This window comes from Leptonychotes weddellii, chromosome 12 (assembly GCF_054177405.1).
Source record: "Leptonychotes weddellii isolate Sample4059 chromosome 12, ASM5417740v2, whole genome shotgun sequence".
Classification (NCBI taxonomy): Eukaryota; Metazoa; Chordata; class Mammalia; order Carnivora; family Phocidae; genus Leptonychotes; species Leptonychotes weddellii.
This window is the reverse complement of record NC_138380.1, coordinates 76965356-76983633: the sequence shown is the minus strand read 5'-3', so window position 1 is coordinate 76983633 and position 18278 is coordinate 76965356. Positions and strand designations below refer to the sequence as shown.

The 18278-nt window shown below is 39.2% G+C and overlaps 1 protein-coding gene across 1 annotated transcript in view; it reads left to right on the top strand.

Moving 5' to 3' along the window:
* The window catches only part of FBXL13 (F-box and leucine rich repeat protein 13), a 169191-nt gene extending 151454 nt beyond the window's left edge, over positions 1 to 17737 (top strand). Inside the window, exons 16-18 of the mRNA XM_081799706.1 lie at positions 3017 to 3151; positions 8984 to 9147; positions 17435 to 17737. Of these exons, the coding sequence (XP_081655832.1) occupies positions 3017 to 3151; positions 8984 to 9147; positions 17435 to 17621 (486 nt within the window). The 3' untranslated portion in view covers positions 17622 to 17737. The remainder of the gene's footprint in view (positions 1 to 3016; positions 3152 to 8983; positions 9148 to 17434) is intronic.
* The last annotated feature ends 541 nt before the right edge of the window (positions 17738 to 18278 follow it).

Sequence of the window (18278 nt, the reverse complement as noted above, 5' to 3'; positions counted from 1 at the left end):
TTACTTACTTCTTGGATCTGCACTGACTTATGCCAAGCATAAAGCCTGAGACCAATCTTTGTGCCTCAGATTTTCCATGGATGAGAATGCTACCATGAATGTATCATAGACCTCCTAATGCGTTTTTATAAGTTATTCTTTAATTTTAAAACCTCTGAGAAAGTTCAACTTCAAAGAATATTAGAGGTTTTGTTTTGTTTTGTTTTGTTTTGTTTTTAAAGGCTTAAAGCAGAAGTGATTCAAGCAGTCCAAAACATTGACAGATGTAACATGTAACTCTAAGGGTTTTCAGACACTAAGTACCTTGAATCTCCCTTTAAAGCTCACTTCATCTTTTAATAAATTATTCTTAGTTTAAATATTCCTTCTTGCTTTAAATTTTCTCTGGCTCCCTGGACTCTGTCCATTCTCTAAGTAGAAAGCAATGTTATCCTACTCCTTGTGACATAAGAATTCCTATATTATTATAACAGAATTCTTAAAAAAAAAAAATGAATTCTTTGTATTCTTGAAGACACTTATAAAGGATGGACCAACCAACTAATATATATTGAGAACCTACCGAATTACAAATATGATGCTTGTAAAGGGGGTATAAAAAGCTAGCAGAAAAACTAATAATGCAAGAAACAACAGATGCTGGTGAGGATATGGAGAAAGGGGAACCCTCTTATACTGTTGGTGGGAATGCAAACTGGTGCAGCCACTCTGGAAAACAGAGGAGTTTCCTCAAGAAGTTAATAATAGAACTACCCTACGACCCAGCAATTTCACTACTAGGTATTTATCCAAAGGATACAAACATAGTGATTTGAAGGGGCACATGCACCCCTTATATGTTTATAGCAGCAATGTCCACAATAGCCAAAATATGGAAAGAGCCCAGATGTCCATTGACAGATGAATGGATAGAGAAGATGGAATATTACTCAGCCATCAAAAGGAATGAAATCTTGCCATTTGCAATGACGTGGATGGAACTAGAGGTTATGCTAAGTGAAATAAGTCACTCAAAGAAAGACAAATACCATATGATTTCACTCATATGTGGAATTTAAGAAACAAAACAGATGAACATAGGGGAAGGGAAGGAAAAATAAAATAAGATGAAAACTGAGAGGGAGGCAAACCATAAGAGAGGCTGAACTCTAGGAAACAAACTGAGGATTGCTGGAGGGGTGTGGGGGGAGGGAAGGGATAGTTGGGTGATGGGCATTAAGGAGGACACTTGATGTAATGAGCACTGGGGGTTATATGCAACTGATGAATCACTAAATTCTACCTCTGAAACAAACAAAAAAAGCTAGTAGACTTCCACACAATACCTCTGAGAAACTTCCTGCATTTGCATTGAAAACTTGTTGAATCTCCAAGGTGAGATTCAAGACCAATAATTCCAGTTCTTCAAAGCCAGACTCACCTTTGTACCACCCCTGGGTGTGCCCTCTATACTTGGTTATCTCCAATGACAGGGACCTCACTATCTCCTGACAAGCTGCCCCCTCCAATTTTTGACACCACTTAGTTGCTAGAGAAGATAGATCTTTGTGCAAAGTTAGCCACAATACAGGAATAAGTCAAGTGCTGTAACTGCTCAATCAATTGAAAAAGACAGATTCCTCATGAGGTCAGAGGAAAGAGGAATCGCTGTTGATTATTGTGGTCAGGAAAAGACCGTGATTGAGGGTTAAATCACCAATATCTTTTAGTACTATCTTTTGCCTCCTATGCTAAACTGCCTCTCCTGGAAATTTTCCCACTTTTACTAACTTGCAAAAGAAAATAGTGGGCTGACTCATTCTTTCCAGTCGTCCTTAGGGCTAAAAAACAATGGGAAATTAGCATACTCAGTGGGAGGGAAGCCCACTGGTAGTCTTACCTCTGGAGTCATCCTGATGGCCATCAAGTGATCCAACAGCCCAGGTCCTTCCCTCAGTTCTGAGAGGAAAATGACATGTAGTCCAATTGACATCCATTTTTACATATAAATAAGCAATGCCTTACTAGTAACTCACTAGTTACTAAAATCTAATCTTTATAACTAAAATTAATGGTAAACTTTCATTTACTGAGTTCTCTAATTTAGTATTCTAAGAATTTGAGCTGCTTCTCAATGAGGCAAAACCTTTAGAGTGACTAAGCACATGTTGATAATTTCTAATTTTTAAAATTTGGGGGAGGGACTTTTATGAGTACAGTATTAGTATATCTTGAATTGGTCATGGTTTCCAATTCCTACTCATCTTGACTTAGGATATTTTTACAACTACTATTAGGTTTACTTTTGTGGATCATTTTGTTTTTGTATAATTGCTGGGTTGTAAAGTCTTGAATGTTATTTCCTCATGGATTCTTCTCACAAAGTTCTTGTTTTTTAACTGAAAAGTGGGAATGAAAATTAAGAACTACTAAGGTAAAGGGAAGAATTTCCAATGATTTCCAGGCCTTTGCTAGCCCTAGAAATTTCGGATGAACATTTTGGTATTTCAGAACAATGCTCGAGGTTAGATATTATTTTCCCTGATTTAAAAAAGAAGAAACTGAGGCTCAGAAAGATGAAGCGATTTGCTAAGATTTCAGAGCTAATCAGTGGTGGAAATGAAATTAAAACTCAGGTCTACCTGATTCCAAAGACCATGGTCTTTCCATTACATGAACACCATCAACCCCAGAGTGTCTCACATCTAATTCTCCCCTCCAGATTCTTTTCCCTCCAGTCATTTGGCTGAATGTAACTCTAATAATACCTCTAATAACCACCTGGGTAAAATCTTATTAGCACTAAATTCAGGAAAACCAAATTCTGTTAACAGGAATTGGAATATTACTAAGCTCTTAAGCTGGTGTGTGAATGTCTTTTGTTTAAAAAAAAAAAAAAATTGGATGTAATGCTTTTTTTCCCCCCAGCAAGATGTAACACATCTCTATTTCAGGGACTGAAATGCATACTAAGAAAACAGCTATGGGTAAGGTAGCAAAGAGAAAAAAAACCCTCTGACTTTGGAATTTCTTGCAGGCATTCTGCAAAGGCTCACTGATCTTAGAACACTTGGATGTCTCTTATTGCCCCCAGCTGACAGATGAGATTATTAAAGCACTGGCCATTTATTGCATTCACCTCACATCTCTCAGCATTGCTGGCTGTCCAAAGGTACGTGCAGGAGTCAGAGTTTAGACGTGTCCAGCTGAAGCACAGACAAAGAACCCAGGTAGGGTAGCAGTCAGGGGTTAGACGCATCATAGAACGCATTTTCTTCATTATGTCTGAGGTATTCATTACATTTTTTTTCCTCTCCCCAAACTGGAAATAGCTTTATGATTTCATTTGTTTCAAAGCAGAATTTTCAAAAAGTTAAAAAAATTCTTATTCAAATACGAAAATGTGTCAAAGGTTTATTTAATTCATTAATGTGAGAATCAGCAAAATGGTAAAACCAGCTCATAGAGCATTTGATCAAACTGAGTATTTATAGGAACTGAAGAAAAAGAATGTTGGAATATGATTGTTAGGTTAGATCCAAAATTGGCTAATGTCCTCTAAGGTACTAAGTCCATAACCTTGGAGTTACAGTTTCTACCATATAGAAATAATTTACATTTCTCCTGGACAAAAATATAACAAGTTACAACATGTAACTTCACTGAGTTTGGGCCCTAGTCAATAGTAATTAGTATGGCATAATTCCTTATAAAATTCCTCTGACTGGCCTGTTAAACAATGTTCCAGTATGACACTGAAAAGACATGTAGTCATCTTTTGTCTTATTTCCAGTGTTTGATAATTTTTCTGACAGCTGTTTATAAAAGAAATACGTACTTATTGTAAAATCTTTGGACTACATATAAAAACAAAAAGAAGAAAGTAAAAATCTGTTGTCATACTACCATCCAGACATAACCATTGTTGGCATTTTATATTTAATCTTCTAGAATGTTTTTCTATGTACACAGAGATTAGAAATAGTTATAGAAGATTTGTGTTTTGTCTTTTTTTTTTAAGGATAGAATCACACTTTCCAAAATACATTGTAGCCTACTTTCTTTTCTCTTAATACACTATGGACATATCTCCATGTCAAGAAATAGAGATCTCTGATTCTGGATTAATATGGCAGATTGAATATACACATATAATTTTGTTCCCTCTTGAAACCCTACAGAACTGCAGAAGAAGGCTGAGGGCCCATGTTGATAGGGAAAACAGGAGAGGAGACAAGAGCAAGAAAATTTTGGAAGCTTGAAAATAGATCAACTAATTTAGCAAACCAGAAATAGCTATGAATCCTAAGCCAACAGTAGAGAAAGCTGGGGGCGGGGGGGGGGGCGGAAATTGATTTGTATCATGATCTTCAAATTTGGTAGCACTGTTTACCCCTGGAACTCAGTTAAGAGGGTGGCTAAAATGAAGAAGACTGGGTTAAAAGTTATTGAGAAGTACAGACAGATCCCTAGATTTCCTCCCTTACTTCACACTCCTGGGCACCTGCCCTTCCCCACCTTCACAAAAAGGTTGGATATTTATTTCCTAGATTTCCCAGATTTCTCAACCCTGGCATTATTGATATTTTAGATGAGATAATATTTTGTAGTGGGGGTTATTCTGTGCCCTGTAGAATGCTTAACAGCATCCTTGCCCTCTCCCAGTATGTGTCCATAGCACCTGGTCCCCCATACCCCCTTATCATGATAATGAAAAGTGTCTCCAGATATTGCCAAATGTCCTCTGGGGGGGCAAAATCGTTCTACTACTTGTTCTACAGATAGTAAAAACAGAGGGTTGCTGGGGTGCACCTGGGTGGCTCAGTTGATTAAGTGTTCAGGTCTTGGTTTTGGCTCAGGTCATGAACTCATGGGTTGAGGTATCAGGCTCAGCACTCAGTGGGGAGTCTGCTTGAGGATTCTCTCCCTCTGCTCCTACCCCCACTCATGTATGTGAGCATGCTCTCTCTCTCTCTAAAATGAATGAATAAATCTTAAAAAAAGACCCTAAAAAACAGAAGGTTGCTGGGCTAGGAGATACAATGTATAATTGAGAGTTTGAGCCCAAAAGTGAAAGCAGGAATTAAGTGACTGAATGCCAAATGCAGAGACATTCAAGCACTCTTCCAACACAGCCCATCCAGAATGTGGCTTCCAGGCAGAATCTTTCCCTCCAGGCAGGAGACTGAAAGCCTCTTTTCTGGAGACTGTAACCAGCACAGGATGAAAGACAGAAAAATATTGACGTTTGGGGGTTTATCAACTAATAACCCATCTAACCATTGAAACTTTTGGTAGAGAAGACCCATATCATGCACTCAGACCTTCTGATCAGTGTTTAGCCCTTTTGCTATTGATAAATGGCAGACAGTCAAGGATTATCAGACATAACAGAAAAGCCTCTGAAGTGGAAGATAAAGACCAAAACAAATTAATAGAAAAAACTTGGAGGAAGAAAAATATGCAGAGGGAAGAAAATGAAAAAATCTTTTGGTTTTTTTTTTAAGATTTTATTTATTTATTTGACAGAGAGAGAGGCAGCAAGACAGGGAACACAAGCAGGGGGAGTGGGAGAGGGAGAAGCAGGCTTCCCGCCGAGCAGGGAGCCCAAAGCAGGGCTCAATCCCAGTGGGATCATGACGTGGGATCATGACCTGAGCCACCCAGGCGCCCCTGAAACAGTCTTTTTAAAAAGATCCTCAGAAATTACAAGACCATGAACAACTGTTTTGTCTTCTGTTGTGCACACTGATGGGCTTCTCTCTAGTAAAGCGTCAAACTCTCAAGATGCCCTACATTCTAGCTAGTCTAAAAATTCAGTGTGGTGAGTGGATTAAGAGAGTGAAGCTAGAACAGCCTAATTCCTCCACAGTTATTTGTACTGTAGTAAGGAAGAGGAGGCAGTGGGAGGAAAGATGTGGTAAACTGTGACAAAATTAACCTAGAAAGTTCACAGCAAAATTTTGTTTAATAATGTACTTGTTTTTTGGTTTTTTTTTAAAGATTTTATTTATTTATTTGAGAGAGAGTGAAAGTGAGAGAGATCACAGAGCTCTGGAGAGGGAGAAACAGACTCGCCACTGAGCGGAGAGCATGATGTGGGGCTCGATCCCAGGACTCCGGGATCATGACCCGAGCCGGAGGCAGTAGCTTAACCAACTGAGCCACCCCGGTGCCCCTTAATAATGTACTTGTTTAGAACAAGAGAAACTGGGGCGCCTGGATGGCTCAGTCAGTTAAGCATCTGCCTTCGGCTCAGGTCATGATCTTGTGGTCCTGGGATCCAGCCCCATGTCAGGCTCCCTGCTCAGCGGGAGCCTGCTTCTCCCTCTTCCTCTGCCTGCCATTCCCCCTGTTTGTACTCTCTGTCAAATAAATAAAATCTTAAAAAAAAAACCCAAAAAACTAGAGAAATGAAATGTCTTTCTGGTCACCACCGTATGGTTCTAGAAGTGGGTCAAGGAACTAAGCACACTTAGCAGCACTGACCATGGACACTCTGCAGAGTTCTTGTTTTCATTGCACACAGACACATAGACACATGGACAACACATTGCTCCCTGGGAATTACCCTGGCCATAAAGCAGGCACAGATGGGGAATGGGCTTTTTAGTGGCTCGACTAATTAGGGGGAAAAGTAGGAGAATGAGAGAAGTAAAGACTCCAGTGAGAATAGGAATTGGGACAGAGGATTTTTTGTTTGTTTGATTTTGGGTTTTTTTTTTTATTGTTGTTTTTGCTTTTTGGTAAGGAGAAGCTCCTTCTATAAACTGAGCAGTGGATACTGTCTTGCAGCCTAGAAACTAAGGAGGATTTTACACAAATAAGATATTATAAAACGAATCACCCTATATCAAAGATCTAGGGTGAAAAAAGGGAAGGGGAGTAGATTATTCCAGAACCTCAATGTAAGAGAGAAGAAGGGTTTAATTTTACTATCTCTGTGAGTCAAGTAGGTATCCTGACTCAGAAGATGTGGTGACCATAATTTGGGCCAATTGGAATACTCTTCATTGAGGAATCATAAGGCTATGGGTCCAGTTTAATATAGTCCACCTACATTGCTTTTTTTAAATTAAATCTTATTTTACTTTAAATTCCAGTATAGTTGACACATAGTGTTATATTTCCACCTACACTGGTTTTGATGAGCTATAAAACACATTAGTTTCTGGCTCATCATCCTAGGCTAGGTTTCTCAAAGCCCACGAGTCCATCTTGAATGGTCACCTTATCCATCTCCTGGAAGGCCAGCTCTTCTTGCAACCAGCTCACCTCCAAGTTCAGTATGTAGTACTAGGACCCCATCTTACCCAGCACTAAAATGGGAATAACAATCTCTGCTCCGTAGGACTATTAGGACCTTGTATCTGGGCATTAAGAATTTAGCCAGTCACCTGCACCTCGAGTTCCCAGCCCCATTAAGTCCCAACAACGTCAGTTCAGTCATTGAACATCTTGAGCTTCTGATCTGTGGGAAATGTCAGGCTCCTTTTTCACTCCTTCAGAATCAATAAATCCTAGCTCTCTGAACTCTACCTGTCCTGGACTTTTCTATCCTCTCACGGTCTTTCTTTTTCTCTACAATTCCGAGGGCTTTTTTTTTTCTGTTTCTTTTCAATTACATCAGATCCTCAGAGACCAACATAGTATGGCAGGAATGTCTGAGGGCATTTTTATGAGAATCAGGCACAATGTTAAACCTTGGTCCGGAGCATGTTCTGAAAACAGGCCATGCTTAGACAATGACAACATCTATTTTTCCAAACTTAGAAAGTGTACATTTCAAACTGAAGTGTTTTCTGCATAATTCTCTCAACTTTATATTAAAAACAAGAGCCAAGCCTCATGGCATGTTTTTTAGAATGTTCAAACATTTAAAATGAGAAATTAAATCCAGTTGGAAAAAAATTCCTTTGAGGAAAGTGATCTCATCGATTCTACAGCAAGTCTCAGTTCAGCTCTGAATTCAAAAGCTAGACCCTGAGTAAGTAAAATAATCTAAGAAGTGAAGTTGAATTATCTCTGCAAAGCATCTGGGCAAACTCTCAAGACACTGGAACCCTCAGCAGAATTTCTCAGAGTAAGATTCATGATTCATGTAGTCTCTGTGGCTTCTTCTCTCTCTTCCCCCACCTACAAACATCTGTCTCACCTACTTGTCCCTTTCCAGAACCGTGTTGCTCTCCACACAAACCATCAGAGATGTCCACATTCCTTCTCAGAGCAATCTGACCTTGTCTGCAGGTTAACTTCAGGCTATACATATTTTTTATAGTCTTGTAACATGTTATGTTATTAAACCTATGTTTCTAAATTGATGATGCCTTAGAGTGGATTTGAGTGTAAAGCCAAATCCCACCATGGCAGTATTTCGTAAGTTGTTCACATTGGTGTGACAGGTATTACTAAGGAAATTTTGATGAAGTTACCCACCCAAAATAGAGAACTCCCTGGGAATTACCCTGACCATAAAGCAGGATACCATAATTTTACTGTTCTGGAAACAGTTAAATCACTAATGTGAGTTATAGGCCCATCACATGACAAGCTGGCAAGAGTTTTGATTCTGTTTGTTATGGACTGAATTTTTGCCCCCCACCCATTCATATGTTGACACCCTCATTCTCAATGTGATAGGATTGGGAGGTAAGGCTTTTGGGAGGTAGTTAGTTGTAGATTGAGGTCATGAGTGTAGAGCCACCATGATGGAATTACTGTCCTTATAAGAATAGGAAGAAACTAGAGCTCTCACTCTGCCCTGTGAAGATATAGCAAGAAAGTAGCCATCTGCAAACCAGGAAGAGGGTCCTCACCAGACAGTCTGTGGGTAACCTAATCTTGGACTTCTCAGCTTCTAGAACTGTGAGAAACAAATGTCTGTTGTTTAAACTATCCAGTCTATGGCATTTTGTTACAGCAGCCCAAGTCAATTAGTACACTATTCTTCCCTGGGATGGAGTTCATTGGAATAATCAGTACTTAACATTGGCTGTATGTTCAGATTACAGACTCGGCAATGGAGATGTTATCGGCAAAATGCCATTACTTGCACATTTTGGATATTTCTGGTTGTATCCTGCTTACTGACCAAATGCTTGAGGACCTTCAGAGAGGCTGCAGACAACTTCGAATCCTTAAGATGCAATACTGTAGACGTATTTCCAAGTAAGTATGAACCTGAATATGAAAAGCTTTGAGAACCGCTTTCTGAGAAAACAGAATACGTGATTCTGACATGTGTAATACAGAGTGGCTTTCAGAGTTACGAAGTGTCATTCTATTTTTTGCCTGATGGAAGCCAACATTTCGAGCTGAACATTATGAAACTCTCTTCTAAAATGGTCTCTGTGGTTTCCGATCTCTTTCCCAGCAGCCCTTCCACTCCAAGCACTTCCCTTTCCTTGACCATGCAGGTGTTCAAAGCCTTCACTCTGCTCCTTGTAGAACTATCATCACCTCTTCCTCTACTCACCTCTCAGAATATTTCCATTCAGTTCATTTCCCCTAGGCGCTAAAAAATAATTCGATTAAACCAGTGAACTATTGAGTATAAATTACTAACAGTTACCCTAAGCCCCATCTCTCTCAAAGCTATTTGCTTGATAGTTGTTACTCATTTAGGAATTTCCTGTAAAAGCTAGAGCTCAGGGTAAAGCATTCTGGCTTGACCGCTACAGGCCCGTGCTGGTTCCTGCAACTGGCAAGATGTTTACGTTAAAGCAAAAGTTGGGCAAATAAGCAATCTATACAAGTAGAAGGTCTCAGGTGTCTACACAGTGAGTTTTTAAATATAAAGCAGTTATTTGCTTCATTGTTTAGTTTTTTTCCTATTGACAGAGAGTAAAAACGTGCAAGTAGTTTTAACTGACCTGATGAAGTAACCTGTGGAGTGTTCAAAATGAGAATTCTTGACCAATCCCTGAAGGTCCGGTTCTTTTCTGCAGGCTGGAAAAATGAATACTAAGAATTATTATTATCAAAGTATATTGTGTTCTAAGCACATATATTCACAGAGGAATTTTCTTATTAAGTAAGCAATCCTGGCATGAACTGAACTATGAGATCTGCTCAATTGTAGACTGAGGAAGAAAATGGTTTCTGATCCAAGGCTGTATGTGTTAAAATGAAATGAAAAAAAAAGCATACAAAAATTATTACTTGTAAAATAGGCATTCCCACTGGCCCAGGCCTGTTTGGGGGAGGGCAGCCAACTGAAGCTGGATCAGAAAAAAAGAAGCAGGTCTGAAAATTTTTGAAGAAGAGCAGAGACTCAACCCTTCTTAATAGGTCTGGAGATGACTGATACAGATATTATTAGCTTAACTGAAAAATGATACCATGAAACAAGGTCCTGGGAGTCCCTGCCAACCTTGTCATATCATTAAACACACAACTTTGGGTCAGATGACAATGGATGAATAACATATTACACAGAGGAGTTTGGCTTCTAATCTTCTGGTTGTATTTTGACAATCACTATTTTGGGGAGGTAATATCACTGAACTTCTCATAAGTGGGATTTTAAGAATGAATGGAGACTTTCTGGCATGGGCCTCTGTGAACCTAATTATGGTATGGGATATTAAAGTGTGATAAATAATGGTATTTGGTTAAGAAGACCCAAACTATCTGGTAATATCCTAATCCTGCCTTTGACTGCTTGCTCCTCTTCAAGGTTACTAGATAAAAAATACGTGAAGAAAACAAAACAAGGCAAAGTAAGACTTTACTACTAGCTAGGCTTGGCCAACAAAACCCTGATGCAAAACTCTAGTTAACTAGTTGGATCTATGAAAAATTCCTTTACCTAAGCTAGGACAGCCAAAGTCTTCCTTGTTTTCTACCACCAAGCCTGGCTGTCCCTACCAGCAAGAAGCAGAGACATGGTCCTAGTGCTTAGAGGGGAACTGGCTTTTGTCCACCTCATTGTCTAAAATGGCCAAACCACCTCAGTCTTCCTCACAGGCCCACCCCTGCTAAGCTCCAGTAGGAACGAGGCCTACAATCCTCTGATTCTATCTTTGTCTAGCAATAAAGAAGAGCAGTCCCCTCAGTAGAGTGGCTTGGAGAGTCTCAGCATTTGGACTAGTAAGGCTCCAAGTACTTGTCTTGACTTCCAGCTTCTAGGACAGGGCACTGTTTTTTAGCCAAGAAGCTGCCAAAATACCTGGTCCTGAAAACTTTGATTAGAGAAGTGTTAAGGCCTGGCCAGGGTCACGTTTGTTTGGGGTCAGCTCTAAGGACTATAAAGCAGCTTCCTTCTCCACTTAAATCCTTGGGTGGGCCTTTCAAGACTCAAGTTCATGATGATGTCGAATTGCTTACCTATTTATGTTCACTCTAAAAAAGCAAAGTCGTTTGCTCTTACCAGGGCTAATGTGGCTCCCTCAACTTCAGTGGCTGTTTTGTCTGGGTGGAATGGAACATTTGGTAATTGAGATAGAGGAAATTTTTCTTGCTTGGGAAGAGGTTCAGTGGCTTTGAATCACAAAGTGTTGGACTCCCACACATTTGATTCCATTTGAACATGAAAACATTGTATGATGAGGCTCTAAAATCCAATTACAGCCAACAGAAGAAACTTTTTTATGTATAAATTCCCCCATACTCAATGGACTATAAAAATATTGTACCAGCTTTGCAAATCAAGATGCCTGTCCAGCTGAACCGGGGGAGTAGCAAACTTTTGGTCAATGAGAAAATTGGCTACAGATCTTTTCCAAGAGAGCTTTCAGCATGAGATATGCTGTCATTCTACCAACTCCAGAGCCTAAAGAGATCACAAGAAGTGGTTCTAGAAGCATCATGTGGAGACACAATCTAGGCTCCTTTAATTCAAGGAGGAATAAGTAGCAACTATGATCATAAACATGACAAGAATATCTGTTTAGATTTGAAGCAATTGTGTACAACCAGCCTTTCAACATATGGCCCTCCATGGGAAAAACAAGAAAGGCAACAGGAAGGAAGAAAAGCATAATGGGAGAGAGGGAAAAAGACCTAAACAATGGTCCCCACAACCCAGGAGGGTCTGAACCACAGGGAGGTAAAAGAGACATTAAGTCTATAATTAGCAAAGAATAAAGGGCCCTTTCTGACATTTTTGTGTCCAAAGTCCAAAACTTTCAACTTTAAAGAGATGAGTAGAGTCTTGGTGGCCTTTAGAGCCCCAAACAGCAGTACAGAGATTTCTTAAAGGCCTTCTGTAGCAGTTGCTGGCAGCATGAATTACTAGCCAGGCACCCTGAGAGGTCTGTTGCTAGGAAATAAAACTCTGATTATCAGAGTTCTCTTCTCCAGCTCATGGAAAAATCTTTGGGGAAAACCTTTGTGATCTGGAGCTACTGAATGTTATTAGTATGAACAAATAATATTAACAATTATTATTTGCTATGTATTGTGTTAATCCTCTTTTATGTTTACTATCTCATCTAATCCTCATAATTACCCCCATTACCATAAAAATGAATAAGGAAACTGGTTTAAGCAGCTTAAATAAGTCCCAAGGTCAAACAAATAAAAGGCAGAGTCATACTTTGTACCTATGTCTCAATCATTACTATGTTGCTCTTTTGCCTTTAGATTAGTGATTTTCAAGCTTTTTGAAAGCTCTAACACTCAAAGGACTTGATCAATAAGGGGGCACATGAGTTCTGTTGTGCCTAGTTTACTTGTTGATGCATAAATCTGAGAAGCTGGTGATTACCAGCAGTCTTTGTGTTGGCTTCAACACCCCCCACCCTTTTTTGCCTACTCAAGAAACTAGGAGGAAATGTCTGTGAGGGCAAGTAATGTTATTATAGGAATAACCTTGAATCTCCTTTAATTTATAAAACCCCAAAATCACAAAATTCAGTACCTCCTTATAATTAAACATTTAATGTGATACTTCACAACTGTTTGTGACATATCATTTTGAAAATCATGTTTTTTATTGATCCAGAGAAACCTATCTCACCAAGTTAAATGAGTAATGATGACTAACCACTGCAGCACACTGGTTCGGTTCCCAAAACATCTCCTACAAGGTCCAAGGACCTTAGAGTCACTTAGGTCAAGCCAGAGTGGAAGGGAGTCAAAGGATTCCTTCCATATGTACTCTAAGAAATTTAGAACACATAGTAATTCCTAACCATACATTTTCTTTTCAATATTTCCTAGCTCCCATATATTAACATACCAGGACACCAAACTACTTTAAAAGAAAGAGAGAGAGTGTGTGTTCTTTTTGGCCGGAACATTCAGTTTCTACATTTTCAAGTTTCTGGATACTGTTCAAAAGTGCATGTGTGCCAACACCCAGCAAAACAGGATGTGTGAAAAAGAACTCAGAGATATTTGCTGGCAGTGACCCCCGCTGGTCTGTTCTCTTGGTCAGGTCCTGAGTCTTAGGAGTCAGTCCTAAGAGGATGGATGCCAAAGATCCGAGTAAGGTGGTGAGGACAGCTAGTTCATGGGCTAAGGATTTTCTAAAAGGTGGAGAGGAAAGTGATTAGGGAATAGTCTACACTGACATTCAAATTCTAATAATCCCAGATTTGCCCCAGTCCAGATTCACATTTTTCAGTTTTTTCCCCCACTACCCTTGCTGTGAAAGCCTACATGCTTTAAGATATGCCTTAGAAACACTCTATAGACTACAGAAAGCCTTAACCTCCTGGCTTTTGAGACTGGGGGAGGAAGGGAAGGGAAGAAGGGTCTGAGACCTGATCTTTTGCTCCTCTCTGGTCTGTAAGCATTACTTCCAATGGTCAGGGGACCCTCGGATGTTTAGTTTCACTGAAGCTGACTATGGGTAGAACAAAGAGCAGTGCTTACCACTAAGAGCTAAGGTAAGGGTGGCAAGGAGCCAAGAAATAGGGGTCAGCTCCCCTAACCCTTATGTTGTTCAAGGGTCAACTGTATTTCAACAAGGGAGGACATTTTTCACAGGAATTTTATCTCCTGCTTTCCCGAAAAGGAAGGAAAATCCATTCCTGCCCCAGCAACAATGCACTGACTACCACTTGCAGTCAATGAGAAACTGTCACAACCTCAAACTCTTGTTCTTCTCCAATAAACTTTGTTGAAAACAACACTCCCGAATTTCCTCCGAAAACATAATAAAAGCTGACCTTCCCTTCTTCTTTTTGGACTTGCCTATGGTTTACCATAGTTTGCTGGTCCTGAATTGCAATTCCTCTGTTATTCCCAAATAAACTTATTTTTTTATCTTAAACAAAATTGCTCTTTGTTCTGCTTAAAGTTAACAGCATATACCACTGGGTACTTCCTCCATGGGTAGTGCTCAAACTTATTTTTATTCTGTCTCATCGCATTGCATTTAACGAGTACTCTTCCCTATTCATTCCCTATTTTTGTCTATATTGAGGATTCAGTATCCCCAACTTTCTTGTTTTTTTCTCAAACTCCCATTATTTGCCCTGTTATCATCTAATTTACCCTGGCTTATAGCTGACTGAGGAACTGTATGACCTATTATTTAAATGTTACCAAATCAGCATTAAGAGCACTTATCCTCCTACCAGACCACTCAAAAACTGTTGCTCTTCTGAGGCCAAAGCTACATATACTTTGGTCAATTACTTACAAATCTTTTACTCCCCAAATTCATCCTTTTCCTAAAGGTTAAGGCCATTGTTGCCTATAATTGTACTGGTCTTATCATCGGTGACACTGAATCATGATCAACAACTGTGAACTACAGTATGCACGTCCAAAGCTCTGCTGTTTGGGAGGCAGAGGGCAAGAGGGGGCTGGGAATAGCAACCTACGAATGCCTCAGACCTTCAGAAGAGAGCAAAAAGGGCTTCCCTTGTTGGTGTAAACTGCTGAAAATGTCTTGTTTTGGTTGTCACTGAAGATACAAAGAAATGGAATACACCCTTAAATAACTTACTACCTTCTTAAACAAAAGGAAAATAATAAAGTTTAAAATTATAAACAATTAATGCCATGAAGCTATGTATTGGAAACTAATTAACTCCATGATCAACTTCCTATAGAGTTCAGAGGAAAAAGGGACTGGGTTTAGGTCTTTACAGGAGGCTGGATTGGTTTAAGGTTTTGAAAGATGGATCGAGTTTAAATAGGCAGACATGGGGTGAAGGGTAAGTAACAATGAAGCTCCGTTGCCTAGGGTAGTGATTTGTATTTATATTTGAAACTGATGGTGCCAGTATTTTATGCTTCGGATTCCCTCAGCATTTGGTATTATGTTGCAGTAAGTACTCAAGGGAAAACAATCTCATGGAAAACACCCTCAAAGACATGGCAATCTCAACTCCACAGAATTGGAAAGGGAGAATAATCTTCAGAAGAAAATGGGGGAAAGCTAACGATACAACACTATTATTACTGCATAATGATGTCCTACTTAGAGGACATACAAAGGTCATATAAGAAGTTTCAAATGTAGGACCACACTTTAAAAAAATTAAAACATTAACAGAATGCCAAACTTCATCTTTGACAATAAACATCATTTTCAAATTTGAGAATAAGTACTTCTCTAAAGAGAAGACACTTGTTTGCCAAGTTTTAGTCCATAGGATTGGTGGCTCAGAACTAGAAATTTGTATATTTGCTTTTACTCATATTTTTCTTTAAACTTGTGTGGTTTTTTTGTTTTGTTTTGTTTATGTGAGTGCAATTATATATGCCAAAAGCAATGTGGTAAGAGATGGAATTAGCAATGCTATGGTTGTCTCCCTGTTGAGTTTGGTTATAATTATTTTAATACATCTAAAATTTGGTTCAAATGAAATAGCATTTTACACAACTGGTGCATCTCAGCCTTTTCCAATTTCATTGTGCTGCCTGAACTCATATAGCCATCGAGCACAAATTTAATGCAAACCATGTGGTAATACCAGCTTCTTTATCAATGACTATTTCCAGAACTTTGCAATCAATAACTCAATGTAATATATGGTAATAGTGGGCAAAGTAGCCCCTTCATGGGCAAACATCATTACTCATTTCTGATCCTACAGAAGTTGTCAATTACTCATTTTTTTGAGTACTGATCTCAACATTCAAACCAACTGCCTAGAAAAATGGCATTGTTCTACCCTTGAAAAGGCATTTTCAAGTTAGATATACTGTTTTTTTCTGATGCTGTGATATTGTGATTTTATGAGAAATATATTTTGGTCATTTAGATGACCAATATATGTTTGGTCTTCCTTCATAGTTCTTAGCTCACAGCTACCAACCCTCTTGGAATTTCCTGGGCAGTAAGAGCAATGAGAGCATCTTTTGTCATAATATTTGGTCTGATTTCCTGGGAGGGGAGATTAAATCAATCACCAATGGCCAATGATTTCATGAAACACATCTACATAATGAAGCCTTCATAAAATCCTAACGGGACAGGGTTTGGACAGCTTCTGGGTTGGTTAATGTGTGTAGATTTGGGGAGTGGTGCACCTAGAGAGGGCATGGAGGCTCCATACCCTTTCCCCACACCCTGTCCTATGTATCTCTTCCATCTGGCTATTCCTGAGTTATACCCTTTTATAATACACCAGGGATCCAGTAAGCAAAATGTTTCTCTGAGTTCTGTGAGCAACTCTAGCAAATTAATTGAGCCCAAGAAGGATTGGGGTGGGGCAAGGAATTGTTGGAACTTCTGCTCTATAGCTGGTCAGTCAGAAGCCTGAGTGACAACCTGGATGTAATTGGTATCTAAAGTGGAGGGCAGTCTACTGAGACTGAGCCTTTAACCTGTGGAATCTTTCATGCTGTCTCTGGAATTGAGCTGAATTGTAGGACATCAGCTGCTAAGAATTGCTTGGGGGTGGAGACCCCCTGCCCCCTTTTTAAAACTGGGGTCCAGAATGACTTTTAGATGCTTTTTTTGCTTTCTTCCTTACTTCTTCCTAAGAAAGACAATAGTATTTTTAATCATTTTGGTCACTGACACCTTTGAGAGTTTGATGAAAGTCACAAACCCTCTCCTCAGAAAAATGTGTATTAGATACAAAACTGCATGAATTTTCAGGGAATTCATGGACCTCCCTGAAGTTCATCCATCTATCCAATAGGGATCTGTGGACTCTGGGTTAAGAGCTCCTGCATGGTGGGACTTCACAGGTTTGCTGGTGAGGGTACTCCCTCATCAAAGAAACTGGAAATACCAGGCAGAAGGCTCATTCAAGGGCACTACAGAGTGCCCTCAGTGTTCCCACTCCATTGCCATGTGTAGTTTCCTTACCCATTCAGAGTCTGTTAATCTCTGAACTGACTGTACCAGAGAGCTACTGAGCTACTTAAGCTTTGGGACCCTGAATATTTGCATAATTATCCTTACCCTCCCTCTCAGGATTGCAAGAGAGCTGTGAAATTCATTGACTTGTGACAGTTCTTTTACTCCAAATTTGCTCTAGTTTGAATATTCTGCATTAGTAATTACTTCTGCTCTGGCTAATGTGAATCACTGTTATTGCAGGGAAGCAGCGAAGAGAATGTCATCTGTCGTTCAGCAGCAGGAATATAACCCTAATGACCCTCCACTTTGGTTTGGCTATGATTATGAAGGCAAGCCCCTTAAAAGACAACATGAGATAACACCACTTAAAGGAGACGAAGAAGTCATAGTGACAGAGTCAACACACAGTAGTGAAGAAGTAGTATGACCTTCAGCCTCAACAGGAAGAACAAAAAATCTAGAACTTGGTAACTTCATCTGATGCAAGTATTTTTACCAGCTGGATCTCAACAGTGTAAACAAGCAGGAGATCATCTCCTGATTTTTATTCCAACTACAAATATTTCTAAATACATGATTAGTTCTTCTAATTGATTTAATCATGATTTTTTTTTAAAAAAGCCAAATCAAGTATTGCTACTATGTAATTTTTCCACTTAAATTTACCTTAATCAAACAAATAGTTCTGATGAGATTATCAAATCTAAGGTTATAGTTATATAAAACCACCCTGAGAGATGTGATGTTCTTAACAAGGAATTTAGAAGCTTTTCTTTACAAAAGAAAGCAGAGATGGTCCTATGAGTCAGCATAAGAGTTTGAGCCAGGGCAATGATTTTAAGAATCTGACAATATAAAAAGTATAGACATACATTTTTTAAAGGAAACAAGGCTTTCTTGTTATTTCCAGATATTTAACAATAAGAACTAAATGCCACTTAACCCTGGACTCAACTCCACATTTGACTTCACAGTCAGGGATAAATTAAATGAAACATGAACTACCTATGAATTGATAGGCTGTCCCTGCAATGTTTCAGAAAGGTCTCTTTTTTTTTTTTTATTCTTATGTTAATCCCCATAC